This window comes from Dioscorea cayenensis, unplaced genomic scaffold (genome assembly GCF_009730915.1).
Source record: "Dioscorea cayenensis subsp. rotundata cultivar TDr96_F1 unplaced genomic scaffold, TDr96_F1_v2_PseudoChromosome.rev07_lg8_w22 25.fasta BLBR01001848.1, whole genome shotgun sequence".
Taxonomy (NCBI): Eukaryota; Viridiplantae; Streptophyta; class Magnoliopsida; order Dioscoreales; family Dioscoreaceae; genus Dioscorea; species Dioscorea cayenensis.
This window is the reverse complement of record NW_024088239.1, coordinates 30,490-40,760: the sequence shown is the minus strand read 5'-3', so window position 1 is coordinate 40,760 and position 10,271 is coordinate 30,490. Positions and strand designations below refer to the sequence as shown.

Below are 10,271 nucleotides of genomic sequence, written 5' to 3'. Positions count from 1 at the left end.
TTACTAAACCATAAACGGTGTTAACTCACATGGGCAAAATTGTTATTTTATTTAGAAACTAACTCATATAACATAAAAATATGTATATATATACTTTAAGTTTATTAATTTCTTTCAAAATTCTATTAAACAGAAAAAAACTTAAATTTTAAAAATAAAATAAAATCATGTTTTTTATGTCACGTGACGATTTTTTAAATGAATAGACAATTTTACCTATACCAAAAATGATAAAGTTAATAACATTAACGGTTTTTTCTTTTTTTGCAAATATTAGAAATCAGATTCAGAATAAAAAAAACTCACTATTTTATAAATCTTGGAAACGACAAGAGTTTTTATTATTTTATCTTTTTTTAAAAAATATACTAGATTTTATATTATTATAAAGATAATTTAAATCCATGATTTTTCAATCTTTCATCATTCTAATTCTCATGGTACTTATGCCTTGGGATTCGGACAGGATTTGATGGCACGAATCACGAGGAGGGGCATTGAATAAGGGAGTTGGCAGAGCACGTGCAGCAGGTGTACAGGGTTTTGAGCTCTCTTATTATGTGCAGTGAAGAAGGATTCCGTTTTGGCTCAGAATGCATGGAATTATTCAGCCATTTCAATAATTCCCACCTTTGTTAATTTACCATTCTGCCCTTCAAAGTTTGAATCCTTTTACTTTTTCTTTGTTTTTTTTTTTCTCTTTCCAATCTCAACTAATCACCCTTTTCTTTCTCTTTTGGATGTGTGTTTTGTTTGGGTGAAAGTGTATCAACCAATTTGTCGTATATTATATTTAAAATTTTAATTTTTAAATTTTAAAAAAATATAGGTCAGCTGATATCATTAATGACACTATAGCTTATTTTTATTTAAAATTTTTTATTTATCTTTACCAAATTTTAGAAATCATGATCTCTAAACTAATCCGAATGAGATACTGCAAGTTTTATAAAAAATATAGATAGTTCTTAATGGATGTTTTGCATACAAATTTAAACTTAAAACTATTTATTTAAATAACTCAAATTTTTATCTCTCATGTTAGTTAAAAATAATTTAATTTTTAAATCAATAGAGTTATTAGAAACTGAACAAAATAAATGTATTTATATATTTGAGATATCAAATTTGATATATATATATATATATATATATATATCGGTTTAAGATTACAATCAACATTTGGATATAGTTTAGTAGTTGATTATGTACTTTCACTAAATTTTCATTTGCTAATATTTTGATTTAATTAATATTTATTGAGGTCAAAAACTTTTTTTAAAAACTAGGAAAATTTTTAACTATTGATTTTTATTTATATTAATAATTAAGGATTAACTATGTTTCTTAAAGTAAATACATCTTATTAAAAAAATATTGGGTTAATTTTGTTGGAGGTGGTGGTGGAATTTTTTTAGTAAGACTTGTTTTTTTGACAAATAAAACCATGACAAACATAAAAATTATAACATTGAATTGGTAAAATTAAAATCCATAAAAAAAAATACATATTTCAAAAGGGTAGTTTCCCTTTTTATACCAAGGGTAAAAGGGTAATAATCAAAGGACAACTAAAGTTGTTACTGTACTTCATACACAAGGTAGTAATATTTATGGATTTTATTTATTTGAAAATGTGTTGGCAAATAAATAATTAGTTGTACCTGAATTTTTGGTCACCTGTAAAATTAAAACATTGGGTAAAGAGCAAAGCATGTGAGTCTCTTGAAATTTGTACTTATTTATTGTTATTGTTCATTAGTAAATGTCTGTTTAAAATTAGTTATATAAATTTCAAAAAAGTTAAATTTGGTTGCACTGTTGTGGCTTTTAAGGCATGCACTTGAAATTAGTTTTCAAATTTTTGATACAAATAAAATGGTTTCCTTGTTTTTTTCTAATCAAGAATTAATCTGTTTCATATTCATTTTCTTTTAACATGATATATAAATTCAATACAACTCTTTGTTAATAACATTTTCAAGTCCTTTGTTTGGATGTTAAGGGCGTTTTTTTGGTTTGAAAAGTGGACAGTGGTAAAAATCAAACTTTTATGTAATTTTTTTATTTTTACGTCTATTAATTTACTTTTGAAGTGGTTTAAAGTAGTATTAAACTGATACTTCCTTAAAGTGATTGGTTTTTTTTTTTTATGTCTATTTTGTGAAAAATGAAAGAGTACTGAATTGAAAGTACAATAATTTATATATTAAAATCTTATTTTTAAAAATTTTAATAAAAAATATTAAAGTGAGTTTAATTCAAAATTAAAAAAAAAATATGAAATAAAAAAAAATAAAACTTGCCTGCTGTCAAAGCAAATAAAAATCTGAAAATAGAAGTAAATCAATATATTTCAGTGACTTTCAAGTACTTTAGAGTAAATAAATGCCTATGTTTTGTTGTTTGATAGATGAGACGTAACAAAGATACTTTCATTAATTTTTTTGTGTTTGAAAAATGAATATTATGTATAAAAATGGGATATAATCTTGGTCAAATTTATTCATATTTTGATCAAAATTTTATGGATATGAGAAATATTTAATAACATTGGTTATATATCTCAATAAAAAATTATATTTATATAATTGTGTATATTTCATAAAATTATTATTATATATATATATGAATATTACTAAAATTATTTTTATAATACCTAAAAACTGAGGTTTTCATTCTTTTCTTCCACTTCTATTAAATTTAATATTTCTTTTCATCAATTTTTCTTTTCATGTTTTTCTTCCTCACACTCTTCTCTTCTCTTAATTCTCTACCTAATTCAATTTCAATGGCCATTGATGTATCCGCTATAAAAGAAGAACCCTTTATAAGGGGATGCAAACAAAAAAAAAAAACCAATAAATTCAATCTCATTTAATTATATTTTAATAACAAAGATTTTTTAAATTTAAAACTAGTTCTCTTCTTAAAAATAAATACCTTAAAATACTAAATTCAATTAAAATTTTTTTTTTCTCTTAACAAAAATAGACAAGTTACCCATTAAATTTTGACACATGTGAGGAGTTGAACTCTAAAATACTTGTGTTTTTCACATGCATGACTTCATATTGGAGCTTGTCTCTTCAGCAAGAAAAATACCTTATATAAAGAATCTGATGGTAATAAACCAAACTGTGATTGACATTAAATCCTTTTTGATTTTTGTTTTTTAATTCTATCACTTTGATTATATATAATTAACAATGGACATAAGTGCAGAAATGAAATCACTGTTTTTTGTTGCTTCAAAATTGAAATCGATTTTATTTAATGAAATTTAACTTAAATAAACTTTAAAAATTAAGTTAACATCAAGTGTTTGAAAATACGAGGAACCCGTATCCCTAAGCTCAAACCAAACATGCCAAAGTTATCTGCCAATTTTTTTAAATATATAACTATTTAAATAAATGCATAGTAATTATATAAATAAATTTTTACTTAAATTATTTCTAATTTGTATTAATTAAATTAAAGGTAAAAAAAATTACTTGGAAGTGATTAAAGGTAAAAAAATTTACATTTACTTCCAAACACTTCCAGCCTCCTAAACAAACTTCTAATAATTAAAAGTGATTTTTTAAGCATATTTTTTTTTTTTCCAAAAAATGGTATAACAACCCCTAAATTGTCTAGTGATAAGTCATTTGAATGATGGGTGAGTGGTGCGGAATCGAATTCTCTATATTTTGACACTGTTTATTATTAATACTATTAATTCATTATTCACTAGATCCCTATATCATCTCTTAATATTACAAGAAAAGATTTATCATTATGTGATTGTGGTATCTGATCTTGGGTGCATATGACAAGTCATTATTAATAGCATAAAACTCCATCCTATAGTAAATTTCTAAATTATTAAAACTATTTTTAAGCTGGTGCACTATCGTAATTTCTTTATGATAGTTCTCAAACGGAAAAAAATTATATCCTGATTTGAATCTTAAAAAAATTATTTTAATCGTTAAATAATATATAAAAAAATATATTATAATATTTAATTTAATTAAAAATGTTAAAAGTTGACTTGTGGGGTATTTCAAACAAAAAGTGAAACATTTTCGTTTACTCCATGAACTAATTTCCAATTTCACCCCTAAAAAATCCCAATAAACACATCAACCCAAAATTGCAACCATTTCAAATAGTAATAAAAATCAATTTAAAAAAACAATCAACCATTAAATTTAAATAAATAAAAAAATAACAATCAAAAACTGAAGAAGACACTCCACTCACATCACTAAAATAACACATCAAATCATTGGACAAAGATACCAAGGGGTACCATCACAAGGGCATTATAGTAATTTCATATATAAAAGGACATCTCTTTTCCGAGAAAACGAGAGCCACGCCCACTCCCCGCAGGTACTCTCCCGGTTGCTTCTTGCGTTTCCATTTTCCATTTTCCATTTTGTGTTTTCTGTTTTCCGTTTTCCACTCTCGCATCTCATTACAAAACAAAAAAAACGAAAACGAAAAGCTCGCACTCATGGCCACGAGAAAATCCAAGCCGCCACAAGCACCGCCGCCGCCGCCGAGGATCCTCAACCTCCCACGCCGGGCCACCCGATCAAAGCCTCAAGCTCGGCATCACCGCCGCGCTTCAGATCTCGGAGCGCTGATCGACGCCGATCGGAGAGAAGACAGCGGCGCCAACGTAGGATGGAAGATCAAGCTGAGATCCTCAAAGCTGAGTGCGAGTTCTTAAGGGTAGAGAGGGAGCTAGCAGTGAAGAAGATGGAGAGGAATCGAGAGAGCATGGAGGTCTTCTTGAAATCCGCCATGGAGAATCTCGTAGGTGCTTAGCTTTTATATCTATTTATATATCTATTTACTCAAAACCCTAAAAATTTCCTTTTTCTGGGTTCTAATAACTGAGATTGAATCAATGAATGTTGCAGGGGAGGGAGAAGATTGATGGCAAAGAGATGGATATGATGGATAAACGAACCTATCCTCATCATCATCATCATCATCAACATGTATTATTATTATTATTAATTATTAATTATTATTATTTATTTTAAATAATTATTGATTTATTTATTGATGGAGTTTGAAGGTGGAGATGCTGAGGAGAAGAATGGAGGTAGTGGAGGAGTACAGCCAGATGCTGTTGGAGGGGGATTGGAACAGTAAGGCAAGATTCAAAACTTACTCTTTAGTTTACTTTTTTTGTTTTTAAATATATATATATATATATTACATAGTAATAAATAATATTAATAATAATAATAGAAGTGGGATTTGGTCAGAGAGAGAGAGAGAGAGAGAGAGAGAGAGCAGAGGGATGTCGCTGACTTGAGCTTTTATGGTTGGTTTGTTTGTTTGTTTGGAAAGTGGTGTTTTTAGTTTTTAGTTTGGTTTGGGTTGGTATTGCAAATGTGGTCCAGAGAGTGGGACAGTGGACAGAGTGGAGTTTATATTGAGAGGTGTGGTGCATTGAATAGAATGGTTGGGCTTTGATTGAGGGTTGGGGTCCAATGTGGGTTTTTTGAACTTGAATGCAGGTGAAGGGTGGGTGTAGTTATTGTAAGGAGGTTATGAGGAGAGTGTTGGAGCAAGTGAGAGCGGAGACCGATCACTGGAATGAAATGCAGGTGATGGTCGAGAAGGTGAGGGGTGGAGATGGAGGAGTTGCAGGTGTCGAGAGATCTCTGGCGGAGACGTGCGTCATCCGCTGAGCTTAATCTTCGACTGGTTCATGCGAAAGTGAGTTGTTTTAGTTATTTAGTGTGTGCGCGCAAGAGTGTTTGAAGTTTGTTATTGCTGATGATTTTGTTTTGATTGTAGATGCTTGAGTGGCAATGGAGAGCTCGGGCGTCGGAGAGTAAACTGATTGAGCTGAAGAAAGAGAGAGAAGAGACTAATAAGAGTTCAAGGAACTCTGGAGAGAATCAGAAGCCGGGTTCGACTCATCGTTTTAAGAACATGAACGAAAACAAGGAAGAAAAGAGAAAGAAAAACAAGGCGGAAAAGAGAGAGTTTGGTAGGCGGCCACGGCCGTTGCAGGAGATCGGCAACTTGAGATGATTTCACTGCCATCTGTATTTTGTATGTATTGCTAGAGTTGTGACATGTTTTGGTAATGCGGCATTCACTGTTTTGCTTCAAAAATAGTAACAAAACAAATCTTGTGACCAAAGAATGCAAAAACTGACTAATATGCTCCTTTAGTGTGTCAAAAAAATATATTTAAGTGCAGAAAAAAATCTAGGGGCACAGATTAAAGCTAGTCAGAAGGATTATACAAGACATGAGTAAAACAAAGCTTCACATCAAATTAGAGTGCACAAAAAAACTTCATATTATCCCAAATAAAAAAGTCGTTGATTGTATGGCTAATCTTATGAAGTAAAATGCACAGAACCAGTTTTAGACATGACAACAAGGGACTGCACAAGTAGCGTCTGGTTAGTAATCTCTCGGTTTGACTTCGTATCTGCTCTTCTCTTCCTGCAAAACATTGGAAATTCAGTTAGACAAATTGAACAGCTTTAAAAAATACAACAACCAATTAATTGCAAGAAAAGATTTTTCTATGATAGACTTTGTTCAAGTACAAGTTGGGTCACAAAGATAAATCAACCTAGGAAGATAAAACCAGTGGTAAAAATCACTACATTCAAACAGGTTGCTCACATTAGGTCACGGCCAACATACAAGTCAATTGCCTAGCAAAACTCCAAAACTTGAATCAGAGAGCACATGCCCATGCACACACCCACCCACCCACCCACCCACCCACACACACACACACACACAACAATGCTCTCAATCAGCTGAACCCATTAATACTCACAAAACTGGTTTCTGAAGCAACTTAAACCCACTCACACATCAGTTCACTATGCTACCATGAAGTCAGAATCCTTTATTTCAATATGCAAACATACTTCCTCCACAAGATGAAAAACGGTCTTCTCATTCAATAACAAGTTTTAGCCTGTGTTAAAATTATGAAAAAGTTACATGTTTCGCCCTTTCAGTGTTTGACACCTACTAAAATCAAGCATTCTTGCTTTGATTCTTAACCTTGTCATGCAAGAGCTGTTACCTAAACATCAACAAGACTCAATAAGCATTGGTGGGCCAAACATATTCTATTCAGAGACTAAATTAATTAAGGAAAATGTTATGCCAATTAGTTAACCATGAGACTCTTAAAGCTTCAATATACGAAGCCGCATATGAGCAAATCACCATGATCAATGTATTCAAAAACCAAACATCCTCATTATGACTCATAATTTTACTGATACATGAATTGTCATTTAAATATCTAGAAAGTGCAGCCATCATATCATGATCTGGCTTTGGATGTAGGATCAACTGTGCCACACACTGTTGGTGCAAATTTGAAGAAGTGTTTTCATTCAAATTTTCTCATCCATTCATTATCTTTCACAAGCTCTTTCTAGCTTCTAACAAGATTTCAATGATTCAACTGGATGGTCAAGGCATCAAGTAAGATTTAGTTAAAGAAAAATTGATACAAATCATGCAATAGAACATTCTGTTAGAAATCCACAGCTTATAATTTCAAGAATCCTTATTTTGTTGAAATTGTTATCTTAAGATCCAAACAATAATTGCTGAGCTCAGCTGATGACATATCTTGCCACTCTCCAAGCATTATATCTGGTAGCCCTTTAGGCAATGAAATCGCAAATTTGATGCTTCCATTGTCAGCTTTCCAAATTAGAAGAGGGCCTTATTTTGCATAATCAGGTATTGAAGTTTGAATATGTATACAGTCTACATTAAGATAGAATCACAAGAAGAGGATAACTGGCAGTAGAAGATCCAACAACTTAATGCACACATAGCATTCAACTGTATACAGAATAAAAAAAGAAATCGATGATCCTCGCATCTTTACAGTTTCTCGTCATTTTTTCATTCTTTTTTTTCACTCTGATGTAAAGATTTTCCAAGTAAGGGCTATGGGATCTGATCATTTAAAGAGAGTAGCCACAATAGTTGGGTTTTCACAGAGTTACAGTCAAGGAAAGTCCAAGATAAGAGCACTAATCGCAAATGGGAATTCAGGAGTAAATTGAAAATTTAAATAAAGAAACTACCACTAATAATTTTAAGCTATTTAAGTATAATTGCAGCTTAAAAAATAGTTTAAGGAACAATTTAAGTGACGAAGTACGAAGGGTGTAAAAAATCCTTGCCATTCAATGAAACTGAAATTAATAGTCCTTTGTTCTCTCTCTGTCTTACTATCACAAACACCTTTCACCACAATACTCAAGATTGGGGCTGGAGATGTAGGTATGAAAAAAATTGTGGAATACTAAAAACAGTAATCAACACCCCTAAAAAAATCAAGACTCCTAAAAAAATCGCCACCACAGTTTTTTTCTACCATGTCTAATCCTCAACAAATTTCCATCTAATAGCACGTTAAACCTAAACTTTTTACTATAGAGCAAACTATCTTAGCATAAATTTTTATAGCATAACATACTGAAAATCTATCATAACTAATCACACATTATTTAAATAACCTTTAAACCTATTTTACTTAAACCCCAACAATTCAAAGTTTGTGGGTGCCCTTAAACAATTAAAAAAGAAAAAAATCCAATTTGACACTATCATTTACAAGAATTTCTCATGACATCTTCCCAACAAGCAACTTTATATGATAGGAAAAAAATCCCTAAGTTACAAATGGTCCAACTTTCAAATGCAAAAGAAATTAAAAAACAAAAAAACTTAAAATTACTAGACTTCAATATTCAACAAAGAAACCAGAGAACAATCTGCAAGCAATCTATCTTATCAGTGCAAAAAGATAACATTTCCTAAACTAACATCATGAATAACCAATGCTAGTCATTTAGGCATCTGCCCCAATTCCCTGAATTTGCTGAAGTACCAGAAGTTCATGGTCTTCAGCATTCCATCCTCATCAGAAACATAACTGAAATATATTTCTACAGTGTTGCATAAATTAAGTAGCTCATAATCAAAAGGTTTTGATTGTATAACCACAAGACCTAGAACCAGAACACAAGTCATGACCTTCAACAAAAGTAGACTCAATCCTAACTATAACCACCGAACATGGTAAGGAAAAGAATAAGATCAGAAATCTTTACCTCAAATACTTTCTTCAAGTGCTCAAGCTCCTTATCAAGATCACTGATCGCCTGGTTATACGCCTGGCTCGGGGATGACTGGTTTGTAGTGTGAATCTGCAAAAACCCAAGCAAAAAGATAAGCAAGAACTCTCAAAACCCTAACATCCCAAAAACCATATCCCCAAAAGAATCTGAGGGAAAAGGAGCAACAAACCCGGACTAGGATCTTGTACTGAAGAGGATGCGGCAGCTTGTACCCGGCGAAGAGCACATTCGGATCCCTGTGCAACTGCCTGCACGAAAATCCAACAAAAAAAAAATTGAGGAAATTTTCATCACTGGGGAAAGAGAAAGAGAAAATAAAAAGTACATGCGAAGGATGTTGCCAATGGTGTGGTCCTCGCGTTCAACGGTGAAAGAGCCGGCATTGACGATCTTCGTGTCTCTCTCATAGGAAACCCTGTTGCAAGATCATTGATTTCGTTCAATGCCTATAATTTAACAGCAAATACGAAGAACTGAGAGGATTGGAAAGGTCGGAAGGGAGAAGAAGAAGAGTACTTACTTCTTGGTGCCCTCGGGGACGACGAAGTGCTCGTAGCGATCGGGGGCATTCATGGCTGCGGTTCTCGATGCCCTGCTTCACTTCCAAGCAAAGGAATGGGAATGAGGGAGGAAGGAGTGGATGGAGAAAGGATGGAGATGATCGGAGGCGGGAGGTGGCCGGTGGCCGGCCGGCGAATGGCAGAGGATTGACGGCAATGGCGATCGGGGCTGAGAACTGAAGAAGGGAGTGACTTTAGGGCTGAAAATTTTCCAATAAAGCACGTTTATTAAGATGAAATTACGAAAAGGTCCCTAGAAATTTTCTTTATAATTTGAAACCCCCTAATATTCTTGCTTAACTCTAAGGTTGTGTTTGGATGAAGGGATTGGGCACTATTGGCATGGGATTGATTGCTAATAGGGATATATGCCCATGTTTGGGTATTTTACTATTAACTTAGTAATGAATACTGTAGGTAATTCTATAGTGCATAGTAAAGGCATTTGATTACCCCCAAAATTGGGGGGCATGGAGGGGAATAAACACTATTGATTGTTAATCATGAAAAATTTACCATTCATTAGAGTTCTTTAAAAATAGAAGATAAT

General features: G+C 32.2%; 1 protein-coding gene and 1 pseudogene across 1 annotated transcript; one reads left to right on the top strand and one right to left on the bottom strand.

Moving 5' to 3' along the window:
- Nucleotides 1-4,386: 4,386 nt before the first annotated feature.
- Nucleotides 4,387-6,107, top strand: LOC120257087 (annotated as a pseudogene).
- Nucleotides 6,108-6,322: 215 nt separating this feature from the next.
- LOC120257083 (DNA-directed RNA polymerases II, IV and V subunit 11-like) lies at nucleotides 6,323-9,920 on the bottom strand. Its single transcript, XM_039264705.1, has 5 exons — nucleotides 9,682-9,920; nucleotides 9,487-9,576; nucleotides 9,331-9,409; nucleotides 9,135-9,230; nucleotides 6,323-6,474 (listed from the first exon to the last, which is right to left on the bottom strand). Exons 1-5 carry the CDS (start codon nucleotides 9,732-9,734, stop codon nucleotides 6,433-6,435), a joined length of 360 nt encoding a protein of 119 aa, XP_039120639.1. The 5' UTR covers nucleotides 9,735-9,920; the 3' UTR covers nucleotides 6,323-6,432.
- Nucleotides 9,921-10,271: the final 351 nt, after the last annotated feature.